Raw genomic sequence first — 24952 nt, 5'->3', positions numbered from 1 at the left:
AACATAATTAACAAATTAAAAAAGTACACAAACTAGCAACCTAGGACATCGCCTAGGCCACACACTATTTATTCTGTTTATTTCACAACAAATTATAATTTGTCAAACAAAAAAAACCTGTTAACCAAAAACTGAAAAACTTACCCAAAAAAATAAAAAAATTAGTTTGCCTTTGCCAAAAATAAAATTGTTACACCGCTAGAACCACCTAGCGATTTGGTTTCTGGCACTGAATATTCCTTCCCGGAATTCCACGGAGCGCAATCTCATTCATCTTTCTCACTTTCTCTCTCCTCTTCACTCCTTTCTCTCTCTTACTTCTACCTTTCTCCCTTACTTCTTCACCCCATTTCAATTCTGGGTTTTTCTCCAATCCACTCAATTTCAACTGGGTACTTTTAGTTTTTTCGGAATTCATTCTTCGTATTCATTTTGGAAGCTCGGGGCAAAATACAACACAATTGGATGATGGGTGATGATGGGGTTGCTAAAATTGAACGAAAAGAATCAATTTCAGATGCTAGTGTTGTTGAAGAAGAAGCTGAGACTGATCCTGCTTTGCTCAAGAATACGCCATCGAATATTCGAAGATTAGCAGATGAAATCGAGCAATTCGAAGGTAGACGGAAGTATCTTGCCCAAACTAGAAGCCCTTCTGATGGGGGTGATGTTAGGTGGTACTTTTGCAAAGTTCCTTTGGGTCTAAATCGTGAGTATTTTCTTTGATCAATAATTTTATTACAAGCTGTTATTAATCATGTTTCATATGGTTTAAGCACCAATTGTTGTATTATAAATATAGGATGTATTGTTGTGTCAAATGATCATATAAATGTTTATATTATGAGAACATATGGTATGTTCATAATCTATTAACTATATGACAAATTTTGTTGCCCAGGTAGTATTAATTTAATATTATATGAAGTGAATGTGCATAACATTTGAACAATATGGACAAGATGTATGTAATTTATGAATTAAAGTTGATAGATTTGATCGTAGTATAAGTTCATTAATGGAGATCCCGGGTGTAGAATATCACTTTCACATACCTAAGATTGTCTCATTTTCCATCTTGGTGTAAACTTTTAGACCGGCACATTCTCCCCTGTGTCAAGTTCATGTGGGGGAGCGAGCGAATGGAGAGGATAATGTGAGAGGGTGTAAGTTTACACCAGGGTGTCGGATGGACACAATTTGAATGTTGTGAAAATATTATATATGATGTGTATAAGATCATAGTTTGGTGATGTTATGTTGTCGTTTGGTAGCTGTGTATGTATTTATGAAATGTACAAGGTTCTCAATTATCATTCATGTTGTATCTGTTAAAGCTAGAACCAGTGACTTTGCTTTTAGATTCCAGTTCGCATTTGTATGCTTTTTAAATCCAAGGTTTTGCTACGGTGACATTGCTTCTGATGGGTAGTAGTTGGACAGAGTTGGCTGCCTCGATTCCACGTGTGGAGGTTGTTGGTAAAGGAGAGTATTTTCGCTTCGGTATGAGAGATTCACTAGCGATAGAGGCTGCTTTCTTGCAGGTGAGGTGCCTGTAAACTTAAGTAGATGACCGAATGCCTTCAAATTTATTATTTGATGTCGAATATCAACCTTTTATGTTTGTCAATTCTATGTGATGTAATGCACCCCAGGAGCCGTAACTTCTTTTGGGACTCCGGTAAGAAATAATTTGTGTTGGTAATAATTGTACTGCCCATCAAAAAAAAAAAAAAAAAAAAAAAAAAAAAACAATTGTACTGATGACAGAATATTAATGAAGGTAGAAAGGCCCATATGTTGTATGGAGTATGGACTATGATTACTCCCAGCTGTGTCAACTATGAAGATTAGGAGGCATGAACTCACATTTCAGAGTCTCAGGCCAAGTAGTCTATAAATTCAAGGAAAAGAAAATACTATATCATTATATAACATGTGGCTCAAGTCGCACAGCAACCATTTAGAGTGAATTTTCTTTTCTGATGTCACAAATCATTTCTTTCAAACTTCTGCTGGGTTACAATGCTGTTCATATTGCTGTACTCTGATGCCATAGTTGCCTTTACTCCTTTGGCTCACAACTTTTGCATATAATATCTGCTTTCCTAAAAAATATCCTCTTTATTTTCTTTTTTTTTTTTTTTTTTTTTTGTTGGCAACAGAGAGAAGAAGAGTTGCTGTCCTATTGGTGGAGGGAATATGCAGAATGCAGTGAAGGCCCGAAAGGACAGACTGGTTCAACTACTGTAGATCTACAAAAAAATCCTCTAACATCTGAATTATATGTTGTGGAGGAAGAGAGAGTTGGAGTCCCTGTGAAAGGTGGTCTCTATGAGGTATTAGCTTCTTCAGTTCTATGTGCATGAATGGATCAACTGTAAAGTATGCTCTCTGCTATGTAGCTGGTTCTGTGATTTGGGTACTTGTTAAGAGTATAATATCCTGGATTATAACCTAAATGTGATTCTTTCTATTTTCCCGTCCAGTATATCTTCTACAGCATAGAAGAATGAATAAGTAGTGGCTAATTCTCAAAACAAAAAGATGGAGAAGTTGAATTTTATGAAGTACGGGAGATTGGGACAGTATTAATGAAATTTGATTGATTTTTTATGGGCCTGTGCTCTGTTGGTGCGAGCCCTTTGAGGAGGTGGCAGCCCACTAAATTTCATCTTAAAAAACCATATACATACATACATACATACATACATACATACATACATGCATGTGTGTGTGTGTGTCCTGACATTAACTGGGACTAATCGACCTGCATGAAATGTTATTATATTCTTGTCAGTTTCTGACAAAAATGTTGAGAAGAAACTCTTTTTCATTTTTTTGGGCTCTTTTTGATTATCATGAGATGATAAAAGGCTCTGCTTGTGATCAACTTTGTTTGTCACTTGGTCATTGTCGATACTAGTTCACCTCACCTGGTACGGCGCTTATTTGTTTACTGGTGTATTTCATTAACTGCACATCTTGTGTGCCCTTGAGATTCTTTATTCCTTATGTGCCCTTGATATTCTCTATTCCTTATGTCCTTGAGATTCTCTATCTCCATCCACATTACTTGTACCTAGCCTTTTCATCTAGTTAAGTGTTCATTTTTCTGATGAGCTTTTGTTGTTGAACCAAGCAGCTGAGATAGTTTTGGGGTCACATGTGGAGAGGGTAATGACCTCTGATAGGAATGAAGTGTTATAGATTCTATGGAGCTTTGGAGTTTGAATAGTTTTTTGGGAAGTATCATGCTGGTCACCTATTATTGACTACCTACTTTGTGTAACAAAGATGCCATAAGAAGATTCTATAGCTTATGAGTGATGTATACAAGAAAGATCTAACTAATTATTTGTCCTTGAAGTGCGACTCAAAATTTAAGGGAAGGAAGGAAGATTTGGACAGTATTGATGATATTAGATTAATTTTATTACAGGCCTGTGCCTTGTGGGTTTAAGTTTTTCGAGGGGGGCAGTCCACTGGATTTTATCTTTCCAAATAAAGACTATATATACACACATGTAGTGGGGTGTGTGTGTGTGTTTTCTGACATTAACTGGATTAAGGAGTTCTTCATGAAATCTCATCAAATTCCTGTCAGTTTTTGATGAATATTGAGGGATTTCTTTGCGATTTGAGCACACTTTGATTCTTTGGTTAATAAACTTGATTCTTGGTCACCCTTGGATGTGCTAATTACCTCAGGTGGATCTGGTGAAACGGCATTGCTTTCCAGTGTACTGGAATGGTGAGAATCGGCGCGTTCTAAGAGGTCATTGGTTTGCACAAAGTGGAGGACTTGATTGGCTTCCTCTTCGGGAAGATGTTGCTGAGCAGTTGGAGTTTGCATATCGGAGACAGGTAATCTGGAAAACTATCCTGTTCTGGATAAAACCCTTTTTTTTTTTTTTTTTAGTATTTTCTTAAAAGGTTTCTGATTCTTTGATATCCTCTGTTTGTTGTCTTCAAGCTTTGGTGTTGATATGGAATGTAATGTCTTTTCCAGTGAAAGATTATTTATCTTAGCAAATTCTTATCTTAGCAAGTTCTGCAATTGGTTGCTAGTTAAAAGTGCATGAAGCTTTAAATATTTGGGGAGGACTAACATAAAATCTAAGTAATATTCGTTGCTTACTTGGATATTTAATTTGTGTTGTACATCAGTGCTTGCCCTTGTGCTTTACTCTATTTGTTGAATGAATTGAATATTTGATAAATATTTGAAACAGCTTCCCGCTTTTAGAAAAGTGTTAGGCTGGAGCTGTTTCTTGGAAGTTTTTTGTGGATAACAATTACTTGTAAAATATGTTTAATTAGCTATCGAGACCGTTTAGCATGTCTCATGACCAGGTTCTTACTCAAAGCTCATAGCTTATTGGTTTATCAAGGCAGATTGCTAATCCAACCAGTATAGAGTAGTCACTAGTTAGCAATATAATTTCTGTTATACAAATTGGCTCATTAGGATATGAGTGCCTTTTGTTATAGATAGTGTATTAATTGGGTATTTTGGTTTTTAATTTTTTTTTTTTTTTAATATACTCTTCTGTTCTTTTTAATCACAACATTGGAGATTTTACACTATTCACACCTACTCCTTTGGCAGTCTTTTGTGTTGTATATGTTAGGATTAACATAGTCATGTGGAGTCTTAGTTAGATTCTTCTCGATTTATACTTTCAAATGATTAACTTTTTATAAATTTTACAAAAGTATAGTTAACGATATTAAAGGTATAAAATGTGTGTCACTAAGTGTGAAAACCTCAACGTTGTAATAAAAAAAGAGGTGAGGAAGTATATATATTTTTTGTTTCTTTGAAGATTTACTCTTCAATATGTTGTGTCAATAGCTATAAGTATCATGCAAAAGAATAGGTTCACCTGAACCAATCTCCATTAAACAATATATATTAGTCAAATCGTAATTCGGGGCTAAATCTATTTTTTTTTCTTCTTAATCTACTCTTTTTTCTTTGGACACTGCCCTAGTGCCTATAGAGGTAGCTTTGTTTTGTTATAAATTCGATTACTGAAATGAGTTGCTTTCTTTGTGAGCTATTGAGGAAATGTCTAGCGATTTCTATTTCTGTGCATATAAAAGGGTGGTAATACCGTGGTATCGAAGCCTATATTTACATCTTCATCATTCTTTAATACATTTTCAAAAATTCTCTTCAAGATAGGAATGATTGACTGAATTTGTTATCCTAGTGTTTGGTTGAATTACTTAATTATAGTGATTTGACAATTTTGATATGGTTGATTTTCCTTTCTAGGTTTGGCATCGGAGGACATTTCAACCATCTGGACTTTTTGCAGCTCGTGTTGAATTACAAGGCTATACCCCAGTATGATATTGTCTTGAGTGGAGAAGTGTTTCTTACTTCTGAACTCAAATTTAATTATTTCTTGTTGATGTGCAGGGACTGCATGCCCTCTTTACTGGAGAGGATGACACGTGGGAGGCGTGGCTGAATGTCGATGCTTCAGGCTTTTCCACTATCATCAATTTTGGAGGAAATGGTGTGAAGCTAAGACGAGGATATGCTGCATCTCCATCTCCAAAACCAACACAGGTTCCATATTATAGAACCCCCCCTCCCCCCTTATATCTTTTAATTTTAGAAAAACCTTATGCTTAGAGTTGCTAAAACTGACATCCTTCTAATCAACTTACTGTCTCCGAAAGCTTCCTTAACCTAATTATCGATTCACTAGAATCTTGTATATAGTAATGTAGACAATTGTTGACTTGCAAATTGATTTTCAAATTGTCTTAATCAATTTGTTGATAATTATGATTATGTAGTCGGCTTATAACATAATGTTGGTGATGGAGCAATAGCAAATGATTGATCTGTGTATATCAGCTTTGTAAATGTTTTTGAGCTTAATGTGACAGTGATACTAGGCCACAAGCTGCAAGTCATCTGCATTGCCTTCCAAAGTGGTTTTGATTTTAACTGCTGTTCATTACTGCAATCGTGATCACACCCAAGATGTTAAAACCCTAGTTTTGTTTTCTGTGATATTGGGCAGTTGAGGGCAGCTCTCTGTAGATGTTCATATGAACCTCTTGGTTTTTAAGATTTCATTGTTTATTGTAGGATGAGTTGCGTCAGCAAAAAGAGGAAGAGATGGATGACTATTGTTCTGAGGTACATGCCTTTTTACTTCTATTACCCCCCCACCATGAAACAGAAAGACAATGTAGAAAGAGGTCTAACTTGTACTCTATCTTAGATATGGTACTCTATTATATGGATGCCTTAATGGAGTGTGATGTTTAAAATACTATAGCAAGGTAGCAACTGAAGGCTTTTTTTGGTGGTGTTCTACAAAAGGCCTGATTGCTAAAGTTTTGCACTATGACTTAAATACAATGTAAAAGTTGTTAGATGATTAGATCTTGTAAAGAAATCTTTTGAGTATATAAATTTCTGACACCATCAAAATGCCCCTGCCATTTGGTTACTTCATCTTCTAAATATAGGCTGCCAAGCGGATAGTGCCTCTATCCTCAAACAATGCACTTCTGCTGTCATCTTTTCTTTTGTGTCTTATGTAACCCAGGAACAGTTGCTGCCATGTTCTGCTCTGTGCCTTTTAAATTAAGCTTATAGGCCATCATGACTATATTCTGGAAATTTTTTTTAGATTAGCTTGTTCTCTTGACCTGGGAAAGTAAGTTTATGCTCTTGCATGTCCAGTAGCCAAGCACTTCTGTTATAGCAGCTATGGAATCAGAAGAAAAGAGGGGAGACGGCTACATGATACACTTACATGTTCTTAGATTCATACACGTCATTCATCTTTATTGGGAATACTTATTTAGTCTTCATCTTAACATTGTTTCTGTACAGTATTTATTTTGAACAGTTTTTCACTCGGCTCTTGATCATTTTTTATTCCCCCCCTCCCCCCCTCTTTTCTCCCAGCTTGGTGACATGTGATTTTGGTTATATGGATTTGTTTTTCATTGTTATTGTTATTGTTATTGTATTTTTAGGTTCCGGTTCGCCATCTAGTTTTTATGGTTCACGGCATTGGTCAAAGACTGGAGAAATCTAATCTGGTTGACGATGTGGCAACTTATCGCCATATCACCTCAAGTTTAGCTGAAAAACACCTGACATCATATCAGCGTGGCATTCAGAGAGTCCTCTTTATTCCATGCCAAGTAAGGGTTTAATCATCAGGTGTTTGTATGTTCTTATTATGTTTTACTCATTGTGCTTCTTTCTGTTAATCTTTATTTTTGATTTTTTATCATGGATTTGGGGTGGGGAGGATGGCGAACGATTCAATTATACTTTCTGGTGTTAATCAGTATACGTATATATATAATACTTGTTTACATTGGTGTAAGTTGTATCATACACATAATTGTAATAATGTCATATGTCACATTAAACAACTCAACTGCCCTTATAGGCGCCTCTATCTTTCTCGGCCTCTCCCCTCCCCCCCCCCTCCCTCCCCTCCTCTTTCTCTCTTACTCATGGCTGTAGGTCTGAGTCATTTCTCCCCATTCAGGTGGCCTTCCCTTGCATGTGGGCAGGATATCTACAATGTATTGCGGATGGTATGCATGTGCATACCCTAAATATTGTATTTTTGCATACCCTAAACATTGTTTTTTTTAAAAAAATATTTTTAATATTTTCCTAAATGCAATTAGAAATTATTCAAATGGCTTTAGCTTCCTGGCAAATGGCTTGTGTTTTGCGTTCAGGTTTTTGTGAAATTATATATCCTTTATTTGTTTGGCTTTTTTCCTCTTGACATCATTTTTCATCATTCTATCTTCCCTTTATTGTTTCATTTTCCATCTTCTGCAACTACTCTCTGTCCTTGCTGTCGCAGCACTCATCTGCCCCTATTGCTTCTGGTGCTCCTGCTGGTGTTGCATTTTATGCTGTCGTCGCCTGCTGCTCGTTGTCTCTTGCTGTTGTGATGTGGCAGTGACTGCTTGTATATCCAATTTCTATCTGCTTCTTTTGTCTCTCTCTCCTGTTGTTTGGAACCCAATTCAAATAAGTTTTGTGAAGTTTGTTCCGTGAGATTTTCAAAAGCAGTAGCGAGAAGGGAGGCTCAATTAATTACTCCTCATTTTAAGCAAAACAGTAAGATCTATATATAAAATTTATAATATTATATAAAAGTTAGTAGGTTAAAAGTACCCCTTTTAAGTTAACCATACCCTTTTACATTTTTAATGCACCCTGGTTGTCACAAGCTTTGATGGTTCATGAATTTATATCTATAAGCTCCCATTAATAACCTACCACTATTTTTGCGTCTAACTCCCCATAGCTTCAATCCTCTTGTCAAGTTTTGAGATAAGTTATTTTAGACCTTAGCTTTTCTCAATCCTCTTCAGTGTCGCAACATGGAAGTGTCAAAATATTGTTTCAACTAGACTAGGAATACATGTAAAATGGTATACTTGCAGCTTTGATTTTTTGGGGATGGAATCAAATTGCTTCTCTTTGTTCAAATATTAACTTGTAGGAAGACCATGGGATGGAATAGCCAAATCACTTCTCTATTATTATTTGTGATGCATGCAGCTGTGGTTTCTAATGGGATTTCCTTGTGAGACTTGTGACAAAAATAGCTTAGCTTTGAGCTGTGCTCTGTAGTTGCATTGTTTGTTACTTGCATATTAGTTAGAATACTTTTCTTGCCTGCAAAGATTATAATTTTGATAAGTGGGTCTTAGCTAAATGAAATTTGCATACTTGGCTTTTGTCTATTTCAGTGGAGAAAGGGTTTGAAGCTCAGCGGAGAATCTGCTGTGGAGAAAATTACATTAGATGGTGTACGAGGTTTGCGCACTACGCTAAGTGCGACTGTTCATGATGTGTTGTACTACATGAGCCCCATCTATTGCCAGGAGATTATTGACTCGGTATTATAACATTACTCTTGGAGCTCTTTATTGATTCTGTGCTTCTTTGGCTAGGGTAATATTATTTACGAGTCAATATATATATGTTTGCTCTTGTAAGGAAGAGTATACGTTTAGCATGTGGTTTTCATGTCACGAATGCACTGCCTTTAAAGAATATTTGATGGATTTCTTTTGGAAGTTTGATAATGCATATCCATATTTCAAGTACTTGGTCATGTTGTAAACAAATTTTTAGATATCAATCCAAGTGTTTAGTACTCCCTCCATTTTTGATGTCTCTCTTGTTAATCATCTACCTCCCAGAAAATAGCAGAGAGGGTAGAGAACTATAGCTATTGTCACATGTATGTCCTTTTTTTTTAAAGGTAATTGAATGATGAGATTGGTAACCAAATGTTATATTTTGAAATTATTTTTATCTTCCATATTTGAAGTTTGGAGTTGTGCTGGTTTGTAAAATCTATGTCTATTGTAGCTGACATTTTCTTGTACTCATGATGATCTATTCTATTTTAGTTAGATTTGAATCTCTTGTTGCTGGCTAGTGTATGCTTGAGTTATACATATTTAATTCTGTGCTGCATTGAACTTGCTTTTTGTTTTTTCCTCCTGGAATTAATGTCTCTGTGACCTTATTCCTAACTGTGGGTCATACTTAGATTGGAGTCAGTTTGATGGATGATATAGATGGTCCATTGTCCTTTCACAGGTTTCAAACCAACTGAATCGTTTATATTTGAAGTTTCTGAAGAGGAATCCAGGGTATGACGGAAAGGTAGAACTGCTGTGAATTTTACTTTCTTACTCTGGCCTGACTTGCACTACTTTCCAAAACTAATTTGTTCTGCAAAAAGTTATGCTAAAAATGCATGATAAATTTTGTAGGTTTCCTTGTATGGTCATTCCTTGGGAAGTGTTCTCTCATATGATATTCTCTGCCACCAAGAGAATTTGTCCTCCCCATTTCCAATGGAATTTATGTATACAAAGCATGATAAAGAAGACGAGACAGCGGAAAATATTTCTAAAATGCCCTCTGAAGTCAACTCCATGGATGATGGTACTAGAACTTTTCAGGAAACTTCAAATGAAGACAAGTCAGGAGGACATCATGTTCCGTCTTTGCTTGAAAATGTTGACTCTGAAGACTGTCTAGTTTCTGATATTAGTCCAACTTCCTTCACTATTAGAGATGAAAGTTCTACGCTGAAAGTGAGTGAAATGCAAGCTGGCACTAAATCTTCAGCAGAAGATGGTCAGGATCACCTTTGCAGTCCTAGCGATGTGTGTCCAGAAGAAAATGGAACCTTGAGTGAAGCCTGTGATGTCAATTGTGACACCACTGAAAACTTGGAGGCAAATACCAATTTGGATAATCTCGTGAACCCTGATGCTTCAGAAAATGTAGCCGAACCTCTGCAAACGTCAGATACTAGTGATGAACACAAGACTATTCAAGATCTCAAGTCAGAGGTGCGAGGGAATGTATCTTCTGCCTGATCGTTTCATAATTCAGCTTCCATATTTTAATTGATTTTTTTTAACCTTTTCTCTCTATCGCTACAGGTTGAGTTTTTAAAAGCACGTGTTGCACAATTGGAAGCTCAACTTGGTTGTAATGATACTAGTAGCAGGTCTTTGGAAGGTGATCAATGATCTTTCTTTATTTGCACCGTATTCAGTTCTTTTCTTCTTATACATCCTCTGCATTGATGTGTCTTAGTCCGTGTCTTTTATTCTATGTTATGCATTTTTTCTTATGCAGGGAGTCATGAAGTTCATCCAGGCACCTCAAATCAAGATGAATCCAAAAAGATTTTGACCAGTCAAAACGATCTATCCACGAGTTATAAACCTTTTATCAAGTACACCAAGCTTGAATTCAAGGTAATTTAAAACTGTTAATACCATTCGTTTATTGTATTCTCGTATTCCCATCTGTAAGATCTTTAGTGCAGTCCTTTCAAATTCAAACATGTTTGCTATGCAACAGGTACATACATTCTTTGCAGCTGGGTCCCCTCTTGGTGTCTTTCTTTCCATTCGAAATGTCCGCATTGGAATTGGTATGTCTTAAACGTCTTTGGATTATTCTAAATTTGTGCTTTTAAACTTATGCGGATGGTGTTTTTCCCTAATAATCTATACTTTCCACTCATCAGAGAATAGTATTTCCTTTTTTGTTTATCTAGTAGTTGATGTTGTATACAGGTGGTTGATCTTCTCCTTTATTGTAGACCTTTTCTTTTACTTTTCCGTTTTGCTATTATAAATTTTTAAAAATGTAGGTAATGGGTACAAATCCTGTCTGATACAGCAATGATTATAGAAATTCCTCTTCCACCAAAAGATTCTTTTAGCTGATTTATGAGCACTAAAGACCAATATATTTTGAAAAACAAAGAAATTTTCTGTTTAGATTATGTTGGGTTGCTGTTTAGTTTAATGCTATGTTAAACTCCTGTATTTGATTTTCAGTGACATTTTTAGTTAATGTTAATTTCAGACCATTGAGATTGTCTCATGATGTTGTTTTAGTATTTTCTAAGTCAGAATTCTGTACTGTGCAAATTAAGAAGGGTAAAGACTAAAGAGAGTGACTACATCATACTAACATGGGTATTTATAATTTTAATTTTATTACTTATTTACTGTTTGCTCTTCATAAGGATTTATTATTGGCTGTGGATAAATGTTATGTATAAAGTATTTAGTGCTTCATCAAAACATTCTTAACTTCTGCTTTGTTCTTCTTACCTTATGTTCTCTTATCAAAGGCCTTATTGTTCATATAAGATGAGATAAGGGCTAACAAATAAGTTCAGATAAGATTTAATAAGCTCAATTAAGATAAGGATTGATAAGTTTTGATACCATAAGATAAGGGTTAATCTTTCCAATAAGGTCTAACAAGACTTAATAATAAGGTCAAATAAGATACGGGTTGAATTGTACTGATAATAAGATAAAATAAGTTCAAGGCCAGTAATATAAGGGAAAATGAGGTGAAGAGATTACTAACGTAACTATACAAAATTTTAACTATCTTTTTTTTTTTTTTTTTTTTTTTTTTTTTTTCAGTGCTTATTTTGGGTTATTTTATGCTTTACTTTGGGGAGCATCAGCCTTTGTTGTATAGGATGGGGTTGCATACATTTTTATCCTCCTTGGAACTGCAATTACTTTGATATATTCTCTGTTTTCATTGCATTTTTAGGGTTTCCCAGTTTTATGTATCGTGATTTCTGCTCTTGTAGGTGAAGGGAGAGAATACTGGGGGGAGGAGAATATAAATGAAGAGATGCCTGCTTGTCAGCAGATGTTCAACATCTTTCACCCTTTTGATCCTGTGGCATATAGGTAATCTCCACCTTATTATTACACTTTTTATGTATTAGACTGCTACTCAGACGTGTTGAAATTCATTGTTTACTGGTTTTGATACAACGCTAGTTATAGGCTGTAAAATCTGTTTCAATTCTGGATGTGGCATGAGTACGCACTGAAAAAGGGTTACGACTTGAATGTGGAAAGGAGGGCAAAGGGATGGGAGAGACAAAAAGAAGACATGGAGGGTTTGGAGAATGAATTGTTGTTTGGATAGGATGTTTATTGTAAGAAATTTGTACCCATCAAATGATCCGATTAGAAATCTGTTGATGTCCATATGGCTTGTAGGCTGATTGTTGTTTACTTGTAATTTTAATATTGTTAGATTCTAGGAAGAGGCAATATATCTACGAGTAATAGTAGTCAGAATTTCATTGCCAGCTGATCAAATTTTTATTTTGAGCTTATAGATCTGAATCAGGATTGAGAGCAAATTAAGAAACTTCATGTTTGACAGCTTAACTTCACCTCTATGTATAAAATCGGTCAATTCTAATGGCATTCCATTCACTGCCATTGATGATTCTCATTTTTATTATCTTTGTATGCTGGAACCTTCCACCCCACAAAAGACTAAGAACCAGCAGATGCTCACTTGATTTTTAGCTCATTGGTTACGTTTTACGAACCACTATCTTTTCATGGTAAGAGCAAGAGGTGGTAAGAAAGTTAAAGAGGTTTCATCTTATTTCTTTGGAGAAAAGGACCAATGGTCAGAGTGCCAGACTGACTTGAGTGCTCATTGGTTACTGTGACCATGTTGCTCTCTCGCTTTTTATTGACCGGGATAATCTCTGACAGATTTGTGGCTTTGTAAAAGCTAATTTGAAAATTATTAGTGATATTAGTTAATACTTGCATTTATTCTGCATGTAATGCTCGTAATTGCTCATTTGTTTATATGATATAAAAACTACTATTTTTGGGTCTTATCTCAGAATAGAACCTCTGGTTTGTAAAGAATATATCAGCAAACGCCCTGTCATAATCCCCTATCACAAAGGAGGCAAACGATTGCATATTGGACTTCAGGTGTGGCTTTCAGAAAGCATTATAACCACTTCAATTGCCATTCCTTTTCCCGACTTTCTCACTATTTCTGGATTATGCTATGAATTGCAGGAATTTGCTGAAGATTTTGCTGCAAGATCTGAGTCATTTGTGAAACATCTAAATTCTGTCAAGGTGAGTTCTACTATGGCCTGTAGTATTGTCTTGTGCTCTTATCTTTGTGTTGCCAACAATTCTAGTTTCTATAATCACTAGGTGAATGGTAATTGGTAAATTACACGCTAACTGAGATCAACGTCAAGGTGAATGCTCTTATTTTGTTGTATTGCACTAATGCTCTGCTATGATGTTCTCACATTTTAGAGATGAGCACTAGTCAATACTTCTGCTCATAAGTTTGATATTTATCTTCTATAAGCACCCCCTATTCTCGTCCAAGTTTGCAACCAGATAAGAGAAAGGAGGATCAAGGTCCATTGCTTATGTACAGAACTGATGAAAAATTACCTGAGGAAAACCTGAACTGAACTGGCACATAGTTAATTTGATAAACCCTTTGTTAATAGCTTTGGGTTTGTGTCAAGGTTGAGATTGATTGATCAGTTTGACAAAAATATCAAATTAAAGAATGGAATTTCGAGGATGATAATTTAAAAGGAGAAATTCCTAAATGAAATTGATACACACATATTTGTATATATCAATGACATGCTTGCAAAATAGTGTGAACTTTCCGTTTCAATTTTTATGTACAGCATTGGTGTCAAAAGTTTAATATTTTTGTATGAAAGTACAACATTGGTTTCAAAAATGCTAAATCTACTTGTAAATGTTCAACCATTTTTTTTGCTCTTAATGAATTTCCCAACATGCCCTTACATATTCAGCTAAATTACCAAAATACCGCATTATATACATTTTTTCATATATAATTAATATTTACCTGGATACCTTCTTTAAAAAGAACTGTAAATGGTTTAAAGCCCTCCTGATTGCTAATTCATGCCCAATTTAGCAATATGTCCCTTTGGAAGCAGCACAACCACAACAGCATGATTCTTTTGTCCTCTCGATCTCTCTAGACCTTCAGTATTTTTGTCTATTTTATTTTTTCATGATTTTAATATTTTTCTATTTTCTATTTTTTTATTCTATTTTATTTTTTTTAGGAAAAGAGAGGTTTTTAATTCTTAATATTTATAGTGACTAAACTGTGAATTTGATGATTTGTTATATGTGAACTTTATTATAGCAATATAAAATGGCTTTAATAATGGATTATATCTTCAAGTATAACGGATATTGTGGTATGTTTTAAAATATACTAGTATGTGACAAATTGACTTTTTGCGGAAAGTTAGTAGAAAATATTTATTAAAAATCGTTTATGTTATAGAAAGGCTTGAGTTAACTCGTGATGATGTTCCTGTACCTAAGCTGTCTTTTAGAAATTAGAGAAAGCGGAAGTCATTCTTCTAGGAATCCCTAGTAATTCTGGTACTTAATCGTATGAATACTGAATATAGGCAAGCAATAGTTTGTATTAACTAATCTGTGTAATTAATTAAAACTTCCCACATTCAAGAGGTGGACATCTGTCCCGATGAGTTTCTCTTACGACAAATTTCTGTTTCCCTTTCTTACTACATGTCTCCTTTTATTATTACATAGAGCCTAACAGAAAGCATTACAACATAACACAATCAATCAATATCAATCAAAGCCTTAATTCCATAAGTGGGATTACAACATAACACACTGCATAATAAATTCTCCTGAAATTCAGTAAACTTCCTATCTTTTTGCATAAGCTCATAATTGCCTCTTCATTAATAATTACCAGTAATTCCCTTTTACTTCCTTCTATAATAACTTATCAAATTAGGATCATTGCACATTCCTAGTTTATGAATAGCTCCAGTTCTCATATCACTTTCGTTAATGTTGGTGATCCCCTATTTCAGTCAAATTTCTTGAAAGCGATCAGTTTAGTCCTGCAGTCTTTCCGTGTGATCAATCTATCAAAGCCTTCATCTCATAAGTGGGGTCTGCTACATGAACTAAATTTGATTATTCCGTGTACTCATCGACAAAAATCTTCCTCCTCCGTCCTTTACGATCCAATGTCTCATTCTCATGCAAATCCATATCCTTCCTAAATCCTTCCAACCAAGTCATTTTCGGTCTCCCTCTCCCTCATTTAACCCCTCCATGGTCCCACTCTTCCACTCTTCGTACCGGTGCACCCTCGGGTCTCTGTCTTACATGCCTAAACCAACGCAGACGATTTTTCCTTAGTTCGTGTGCAATGCCTGCCACACCAACTTTCTTGCGAATAACCTCATATTCTATATCTTAGGTGTTCCCGCAGATCCACCTTAACACGCGCATTTCCGTAACTTTCATCTTTTTAATGTGTTCCTTCTTAGAACCCAACATTCTGTAGCATAAAGCAACACTGGTCTTATGGCCGTCGTGTAGAGTTTTCCCTTTAACTGGTAGGGAATGCTTCGGTCACATAACACTCCCGTGGCCGCTCTCCATTTAAGCCACCCCGACTTAATCCTGTGGGCCACATCTTGATTAATGTCCCCATTTTTCTGGATGATCAACCCAATATATTTAAAAGATTCACTCATCGTCAAGTCCTTTCCATCCAAACTCACTACATCATTGTTTGTCCCCCTCTAAGTACAAAAGCGGCATACCAAATATTCAGTCTTACTCCAACTTAACTTAAACCCTCTATATTCCAACCTTTGCCTCCATTGCTCCAACTTGGCATTAACCCCATCTTTAGTTTCATCCACTAAAACGATATCATCTGCTAACAACATACACCATGAAACCTCATCTTGAATTGGTCTAGTTATTTCATCTAGAACCGTTGCTAAAAGAAAAGGGCTTAATGTTGACCCTTGATGCAATCCAGTTGTAATAGGGAAATCTTTTGTCAACCTTCCACATGTCCTCACATTGGTTGACACATTCTGATTCATATCCTTAACCAGGTTCACGTACCTTCGTGGGATACCTTTCTTCAACATTGCCCACCAAATTACCTCTCTTGGCACTTTGTCACATGCCTTTTCTAAATCAATAAAGACCATATGAAGATCCTTCTTCTTTATCCTATAAAATTCCATCATTTGTCTTATCAAATGGATTGCTTCCATAGTATATCTCCTAGGAATAAAACCAAATTGGTTATCCGAAATGCTTGTGCATGCCCTCAACCTATGTTCAATCACTCTTTCCCACAACTTCATTGTGTGGCTCATAAGCTTGATGCCTCGAGTCAGAACAATCTTGATCGTCTCCTTTGTTTTTATAAACCGGGACCAAGGTGCTCTTCCTCCAATCTTGCGTGATCTTTGTAGCCCAATTTCAGTCAAATTTCTTGAAAGAGATCAGTTTAGTCTTGCAGTCTTTCTGTGTAATGATTTCTTTTATTGCAAAATCCAAATCTTTTGTTTCCTGGAGGAATTCACTTACCCGCATTTGTTAACCCATTGTATGTGATTGAATTATTTAATTGTATGCATCCTTGTATCTGAGTACTGTTTTTGGAAAGGAATGGGATTTACAGAAGTATAATTGTTTTGGCAGGTTCAGGTGCTTACAGTTTGTCAATCAAAGAAGGACAGGCTCGAAGGTAATTGCAGATTTTCTATTTTCTTAATATAGGCCTTCCTTGCCGGTTGGATGAGGATATTCATTGCACAACCGGTAAGGATTTTTTTTTTTTTTTTTTTTTTTTTTTTTTTTTTTTCACATTAGTTCACAAAGTGCAACCACATAGTCAAAGATTTACCCTTGGCTCTGCCACGCACAATTTACTAGCTGTTGTGCATATAAAATTGCTCTGGTTGGACTATTAAATAAAGGGGAGCCTCATAATTTTTAAAAAATTGTTCCTCCAATTGCTGCTTTTCTTTCTGTAACTATTGGATATATTGCAGAAGAGGTGGAGGATGTCAATGAGGAAGTGCGATCTTATGGTTCTTATATGATGGAGAGATTAACTGGGAGTGAAGATGGACGAATCGATCATGTCCTTCAGGTCTGCGTACTGAACACTTCAGCTCCTCTTCATCTTTGCTTTTTAAAGTTTTTGGTCACATGATCAGTTTCATTGCTTAATATTGCAACTTGTGGGGAATGCAATAAGGGATGTGATAGTATCTTGGTTTTGGGTGGACGATAGTGGTTTTTGTTAAGAAAAATGTTGTTATGCTAAAGTTAGAATATCTGAATACGAGTAGATTTTAAGGATTCTTTGAAGGGGGGGTGATATTTTCCATTCATTGTTCTCTTGGGAAACATAATTGAAAACCCATAATGGGCTTGGGAGAAGCACTTTATCCGTAGTTAGTGATCTGGCAATACTTGGTTCATGAATTTCTATTTGTACGATCTTACGTGAAAGATCAAATTATAGTAAACACAAACTAATTTTATATGGTTTAATCTTCTGTAGCTGACAAAATATGTATAAATTTAAGTCAAATGAAAATTAACTAATATTGGGGATGGGGCACCCTTTGAAAACAAACTGAATTAGATAGATCAATATGAAAAGAGGCTCCTTACTCGTACAGCTAGCAAATTGCAGAGCACTCACTTTTACAATGTGTTTAGTTATCAACCATGGAAAAAATAGGAGAAGTAAAGTGTGGACTTGTATATTCCTTCCAGATTTTCTGTCATTGGAAAGCTTTGGGTTATCAAAATGGGAAGGAAATAGATCTTGTCAATTCCATTCCCCAACCTATGTTCATTTTTTTTCCAAATATTGTTTAATGGACTGCTCTCCACTCCCTTTCAATTTCCTCATACAAATACATTGTTAAAGATAAAGCCCAAAAATGTTCTTTTTCAAGTTTTGGTGTTGGTTTATTGGAAATCGTGGTTCAGTCATTTGCATCAAGTTTGTGATACATTTGGTTTTCCAAATGAATTTGCCAAGAGTTAAGGATCAACATTTGCTGCTGATATGACAGGTATTCTGAAACATTTACAAGTGAAAACCCTAAGATGTCGGCATCCAGTTGACCTTTTATATTGGAGTAAAGTTGAAACAAATTAATCCACCTTCCTTTCATCAGCCTCTCTTAATATGGAAGTTGTAAGGATTCCTTGAGGAAAAAAATCTCAGTGGTGTAGTCCTACAGGGGGATATTGTGAGATGAAGGTAATTTCAAAAAGTGGACACTTGCGAGAATAGCATATCTCTACCCCCTTGAATTCGGAATAGAGCAGCTCTTATCACCGAGTGCATATAGGCGCATAGCACCTATTTATTAAGCATGTATATAGGAGGACATTTTTGGGTTTTTTTTTTTTTTTCTTTTTTTTTTTCGTTTGATGTTTTTCTACAGTGGTACAATTATTTGAACTATTATGCATGTATAATGCACCATTAAAGTATAAGTTGTCTTAATAGTACTTTTTGTGTACTATTATGCACGTAGTGGTACTTTTTGCCATCATATTTACCCCCAAAATCCCTTCCACCGTGACAAACTTTAACTTAATTTCAACAATGCCATCATATATGTTAGCAAAATAGCACTTATATGCGCTTATAGTTATTCCTTATCACCAACCTTAAAGTGAAATCTCTAGAACTCAAAGAATTTTGCTCTAAATGCATATATGAATCTTGGCTTTTGAGTTTAGAGTTTCTGTAATGGCTTGTTGCTATTACTAATTGTAAACATTCTTGTTTCATGCTTTTTATTGAATGTGTACTAGTGCTGATGTGTGCAAAGTAATCTGACCTAGAAATGTTGCCCCCCTCCCCCTCAAAAAAAAAAAAAAAAAAAAACACTGGAATAGTAGTGTCCAGCTAGACAAATTTTGTGCTTTAGATATATTTTAATACTAAAGTATGTACTTTGTAGTTTTAGTAATTTAAGTATTAACATAGTTTTATGGATTTTACATTTATACAACTCTGAATATTTCAGGGAGGTCTTTTTCAGAGAGCTTACAAATTTTCAGAATATTCCAAAGTAGTGAATAGTTTGTAGTATAAGTGATTATTTTGCGCATGTTGGTTATAGTTGGGAACCTTAGGATTGTTTTAACCGAACTTCCTTCTTGGTCTTAAATTTAGTTTATTGTAATTACCCCTTTTTGGACTGTTTATTGCATTTCATGCTTTTGACTGGATTTTCTTATGAATATTGTAGGATAAAACTTTTCAGCATTCATATATATCAGCTATTGGAGCACACACGTATGTTTCCAATCACTAGTATTAAATGCAGCATGTTATGAGATTTGTGCATGTTTTATTTATCAGTCTAACTGCCTTACATATATTCTGTTATATGTGCAGAAACTATTGGCGCGACCATGATACTGCACTCTTTGTGTTGAATCATTTATACCGAGACATTCCTGAATACCCTGATCAACCAAAGCATCAGAGAAGCAAAACAAAAAATGACAGTGTGTCTAATAGATTGCCGGATACAAAAGACATTGCTGAAGAAGAATTGCCATTAACATTCTCTAGCAGCAATCTGATAAAAAAATCACCCAAGAAAACCAATACAGTGCGGTAGAGTTAGCTATGTAGAACTGAAAACTCTGACCAAGATTACATTAGGAGTATAGATTCTCTCTGTGTGACAACTATAGGGTTTGAACACTATAACTGGACATAGGACTATAGTATTCTAGTGTTGTTCCTGTTGGTCAATGCTGTGTACTCGAGTATCCTTTGTACATAAAAACAAATTTATGTAGCCGATAGATGTATTATGTCCAGAATTTCAGAACGATAAATTAACACGTCTTGTATATTCCATGTACAGCCACTTAATTATGCTTGTATTCTATGTATGGTCTATGTATGGCTGAAAATTTTCGGATCAATGAGCATAATCAACAGCTGATATATTTGTGTTGTGTTTCTCTACATCGATCAGCACTCTCCCGTATCCACCGAATGGTTCCTTCTTTAATTATCACCACCTTTTAGTCACATTGAAGTCTGCAACTCTACAGCGGTAATTTGCATTGAAGTTTTCTTACCATCGATGAAGAAGCTTACCTTCCCTACAAGTTCTACGTGAAGATTGACATTCAACTTTGTAAAAACTCTTCAAACACTTTAAAACTTGTTCTCGGTTTTTTTTTTCCCCTTGGAAGTCTGATTATTCCTTGCTTTGGGATCAAATATTATAATATCTAATGTTCTCTGAAAAAAAAAAGCAGGCATCATTTTTTTTTTATTTTTTTTATTTTTTTGATGAAATTGAATTCTGGTTTTCAAATTTTCAATATTTTAACAAACAATAATTTTGGAATTGAATTTCAACATTTCAATTCTCACTTTTGAAATCACTTAAAAATCAAACAATAATATGTGAACTTTTTGTATGCAACTTTACTATGACGATTAAATAGAAATTCATAAAAATTTCCACCAGTTATTATGGCCTATGGAACGAGCCAATGTACGTGCAACAAGTCCCTTCACAAAACTCAAAAGAACGATGTGTGATCTAGCCACTGCAATAACCAGAGCAACACTGAGGGAGTAACCTGAAAATTTTCATCCCATTTGAAATTGAAATATGACAGGAATCCTCCCAATTGCTCTGTCTAGCCACCCATATTGATGCAAGAACTGGTGCACACAAATTTTATAGGATTTCCTATTGACATAGAAACCATTCCTGCTTTCTTAAATTACAATAAGATTCTTTGTCAGAGACAAATGCTCGATTATGAGAAAATTTATCAAGATGTCACAGAACTTATTGTACTCAACTAGCTTCCTACCATAACTGATGGCATCGGCTGCTGACCTACGTATCTTTATTCTCAGCCCCACCAACCTTCATGGATGACAAGCTGACAATATCACTATTCTTGATCTGATCAAGTTGTTTTTTACCACGTCGAAGCAAGTATTCTATGTAAACAAAATTCTTGCGATCAATTTGCTTGGAATTGCGGCGAAACTCTTCAGATACAATCAATTCAACCTGACGACGACCTTCAGGTGGTTTGGTACGGGCTGCTCGCAGAAAACCTCTGTAAAGATTCAGGACATGCTTCTGCAATCCTGAAAGCTTTTGTCCACCAGTGCTTCCCATAGCATAAGCCAAAATTGATGTTATATTGCTTTAGTCCAGCTCAAAAAAATGCTGCTTCAGAGATTAAAAAAAATGGCATCAGTCCTTTATATGACTTTTGACTTCAAGCCACTATCATAGTATCATGTATAGCATCATAAAGACAATTCTTGCCCACAGACCTCATGTTCAAAATTTTGTTATCTACCAATCACAAAAACAAGAAAAATGAACAACAGCTAAAATTCATTCAAAATTAATAATATCTCAACAAAGCATTTATCCCAACAAAGTAATCATATAGTTGTAATTCTTGACAAATACCCAGAAGACCTCAGTTATTTCTGTTTCCTAGTAGTAATTTTCCAGATACAGTTTTGAAGAAAAACTTTTGAGAAACAGGAGTCTAAGAGTGTTTGGCCATGGAAATTTCGAGCTTCTGTAAAACAGTTTTACACTGTTTGGCACTATGTAGATATAATAGCTTTACTCCAATTGTGTAATCAGATATCTTTGGCCCGTCATTTACTATTTAAATATCAAAGTCTCAAATGACCAACTGGGAAAAGACCAAACTTCATCAGAGTTTTCTCTTAACAAAGCAAATTACAAAGAAAAAAAATTAAAAAGGCAGGCCATCCGGGCTTTGTGCTCTTCTTTAGTGCCACTGGATACATGACATAAGTAAAATTTTAAGTCACAGAGCCTCTTTGTCAATACACTACAACTTCTCCATTCTATTTTTAACAGTACAAGGACAAATTCCCTCATGTAAAAAGCAGGGAACTGCCTAAAAAAAAAAAAAAAAAAACAAGAAGATTTTGGTTGCTTTAGAGCTTGTGGACTTTTTACCAAACCAAAGTATATCCCAAAAAAAATCATCGCATATATAATTCATCAACGAATAGAGGTCAGTTGATACAGTCAAGTCAGGGATTCGTAGACAATTATTAGAAAGCATGGGCAAGAGGCTTTATTTTCTCATTTTATGCTTCCATGCCTTCTACTTGTCTTAGGACTTAGGAGTATTATTTCTGTATAAAGGAAGAATCAGATTAGTTGCAGAATTTGTGGAAACTTTTCCCTTGTTATCTAGCTCAGTTTCTTCAGAAATTCCGCATTATAGCAATGAACCCACAATTTATCTTAGGGCTGTAGTTCTCGAGGGTAAAACTTCTAGGCTACTAGACTCCTCGTACTTACATTGCATGAAGCTGATTGAAGAGACAATCGGCACTCTTTGAACATTTTCAGTGGCCTAGAGTCCGCGAAGCAATTCCATACAAGAATACGGAAAAGAGAATAACTTTTTATGCTCTATTTTTAGAAAAGGGCGTTTATTGATTGAAAGAGAGCATATATGCAGCACATAAAGTATATTAATTGGGGAGAAAGAGAGAGAGAGAAGAAAACCCCTTTTGGATGCTGGAATCAGAATAAACCAAAACAAAGCAACTCTATACTACTCAAATAAATTTATTTCAAAACCCAAGTTGACTATCCATCCAATGATGAAGTCTCTTCAAAAACGAGCAACAGCAGCTCATGACTTCATAGATCAAATATCAATTCTAGGAGGATTACAAAGTCAAGCAACACTGAATAACATGTTTTGAGTAATGTTCATAGAAAATTTCTTCCTGCTCTCTTCCAACAAGTTGAATTCCCTTCTTTGTTCTCTCTAAGCCCTTTCAAACTTTTACAGAAATGGAAGGAAGGAAAATGGAGGGATAAAGTATCTTTTATTTGGGATAACAAATGCGGAAAGATTAAATTGTAAGCAATTGATCTCTCCAACAATGGAGAGATTTGAAAAGAAAACTCATCATTCTTCCCACTCCTCCCCTCCCCTCCCCTTCCTCCCCCTTTCTTTATCCAAACACAATATAAAAGGGTAGAGGGGCATATAGTTTCCCTCCTAAGTCCTAACTTTCGGTTTATAACATTCTCAAGTGAGAGTTTCGTCACTACATCAAATTCTCTCCAACTTTTTAGCACTTAAGTCAGAGAATCAAAAGTCATGTACACCATTTTGGGATGTCCAAAAAACGTGTCACATATCCAACTAAGAAACTAAAAGAAATTGTTATTTTTCCAAACATACCGCCACTTACATACTACAAAGGGCATCTTAGTGAAATCCCGACAATACACTAATACAATGTGACAATAAATTCAAGGAAAATTGGATAAATCGACAAAATTCCCAGAATCAATCGCATATTTTGGGACTTGGGAGCCTCACCTTCATAATCATACAACAACGAATAAACACTTGCATAACAATAATCCATAATTTTCATTCGCATGCTATATCATCAGCAATAATCTTATAAATGTAAATTTTAATCAAATTAAATCACCAAAAAAGTTGCAAAAACAAGACGAATTAATTTCAATATTCAATTAAAATTAAATTTATAAAAAATGTAATTCATAATCAATATAAAATTTCCATAATAATTGACAAATTCAAATCACACCAGCAAACAATTGCTCAAAAATGACCCATCCAAAACACAAACGGTAGAAAAAGAGAAAGAGATTGGAGTAGTAGAGGAAGAAATGCTTACAAAAGTGGCCATAAACAAGATAGAAGGTGAGCAGATTTCTGGAAGAATTGCAATACAAAGAATTCCGATTCGTAAAGTTGTATTAATGGCCACTCGATTATACGGGTATTATTAAGCCAGGCCAACTCCAATGGAACGAGTCGAGTCTCGAGTCGACCAAAGAGAAAATGAATTCAACTTAGATTTTTTTCTTTCTTTCTAATTTGACAAATTACCCGCGTTAAAGCTTATTTAGGAATTATTACTGCAAATAAAAAATTTGTAAATTATTAATGCAAATATTTTTACAAAATTACGTAATATTACTACTAAACCCCACTTTTGGCTTATAATGACGTCATTAATCACCCTTAATTCTGGTTTAATTCTACTTAACCAACTAAACTACAACAAAAATAAATAAATAAAAAATAAATAAAATTTACTCCAATGTAAGTCAAATTAAAGAACACTCTGCTATGAACCTTGGGTTTCCCTTGGTCCATGACTTCATATAATTGATGTCTCCAACCCACACTTGCAGATTTTAACCCTAAACATAGGCATCTTCTTGTACAAATTAAAATATTTTCCCATATCAAATTATATATTATGCTTAGTTACTAGCTTAATTGAAAGAAAAATACAAAAGCCTTATTTTAATCAACCAAAATCAAAGCCATAAACCCTAAAATGTGAAAACCCTAGAATTCGAAAACCCTTATAAATGAATTTAATAGAGGTGATTAGACATTTAGGCCCCGTTCACTTTACTTTATTTTTGCTGAACTAAAATTATTTTTGCTGAACTGAAATTAATTTTACTGAACTGAAATTATTTTTACTGATTTTCTATCATATTTCTTCTTCAGAGTTACTGATTTTTGCTGAATTGAAATCATTTTTACTAAATTGAAATTAATTTTACTGAACTGAACTTATTTTTGTTAAACTTAAATTATTTTTATTGAAGTGAAA

General features: G+C 35.0%; 2 protein-coding genes across 8 annotated transcripts; one reads left to right on the top strand and one right to left on the bottom strand.

Moving 5' to 3' along the window:
* Window positions 1-91: 91 nt before the first annotated feature.
* LOC110696508 (phospholipase SGR2-like) lies at window positions 92-20238 on the top strand. Of its 6 annotated transcripts, none has more exons than XM_021873811.1 (21): window positions 93-709; window positions 1444-1544; window positions 2166-2339; window positions 3712-3867; window positions 5285-5356; window positions 5432-5584; window positions 6116-6166; window positions 7018-7188; window positions 8773-8922; window positions 9635-9700; window positions 9811-10398; window positions 10492-10570; window positions 10691-10812; window positions 10919-10991; window positions 12183-12285; window positions 13254-13347; window positions 13438-13500; window positions 16936-16981; window positions 17289-17389; window positions 19524-19570; window positions 19673-20238. In XM_021873811.1, exons 1-21 carry the CDS (start codon window positions 466-468, stop codon window positions 19899-19901), a joined length of 2883 nt encoding a protein of 960 aa, XP_021729503.1. In that variant the 5' UTR covers window positions 93-465; the 3' UTR covers window positions 19902-20238. The 6 variants fall into 6 exon arrangements, 5 of the variants coding, with proteins under 5 accessions (XP_021729503.1, XP_021729504.1, XP_021729508.1 ...); XM_021873813.1 differs by having other exon boundaries at window positions 624-709; window positions 1436-1544; XM_021873815.1 differs by having other exon boundaries at window positions 625-709; window positions 1433-1544.
* A 681-nt stretch (window positions 20239-20919) lies between these two features.
* Window positions 20920-24207, bottom strand: LOC110696509 (succinate dehydrogenase assembly factor 1, mitochondrial). 2 transcript variants are annotated; one of them, XM_021873817.1, is made up of 2 exons: window positions 23996-24207; window positions 20920-21497 (listed from the first exon to the last, which is right to left on the bottom strand). In XM_021873817.1, the coding sequence occupies exon 2, from the start codon at window positions 21441-21443 to the stop codon at window positions 21153-21155; it is 291 nt and encodes a 96-aa protein (XP_021729509.1). In that variant the 5' UTR covers window positions 21444-21497; window positions 23996-24207; the 3' UTR covers window positions 20920-21152. The 2 variants fall into 2 exon arrangements, with proteins under 2 accessions (XP_021729509.1, XP_021729510.1); XM_021873818.1 differs by having other exon boundaries at window positions 20920-21494.
* Between the last annotated feature and the right edge of the window lie 745 nt (window positions 24208-24952).

This window comes from Chenopodium quinoa, unplaced genomic scaffold, assembly GCF_001683475.1.
Source record: "Chenopodium quinoa cultivar QQ74 unplaced genomic scaffold, ASM168347v1, whole genome shotgun sequence".
Taxonomy (NCBI): Eukaryota; Viridiplantae; Streptophyta; class Magnoliopsida; order Caryophyllales; family Amaranthaceae; genus Chenopodium; species Chenopodium quinoa.
This window is presented reverse-complemented; position numbering and strand designations above follow the sequence as displayed.

Excerpts from the sequence above, each read along its gene's own strand:
- LOC110696509 (XM_021873817.1), bottom strand. The coding sequence starts at position 21,443 with ATGGGAAGCACTGGTGGACAAAAGCTTTCAGGATTGCAGAAGCATGTC.
- LOC110696508 (XM_021873811.1), top strand. The coding sequence starts at position 466 with ATGATGGGTGATGATGGGGTTGCTAAAATTGAACGAAAAGAATCAATT. Across the intron at positions 6,167-7,017 it reads TGGATGACTATTGTTCTGAG|GTTCCGGTTCGCCATCTAGT; the intron begins GTACATGCCTTT and ends TTGTATTTTTAG. Across the intron at positions 10,571-10,690 it reads TAGTAGCAGGTCTTTGGAAG|GGAGTCATGAAGTTCATCCA; the intron begins GTGATCAATGAT and ends TTTCTTATGCAG.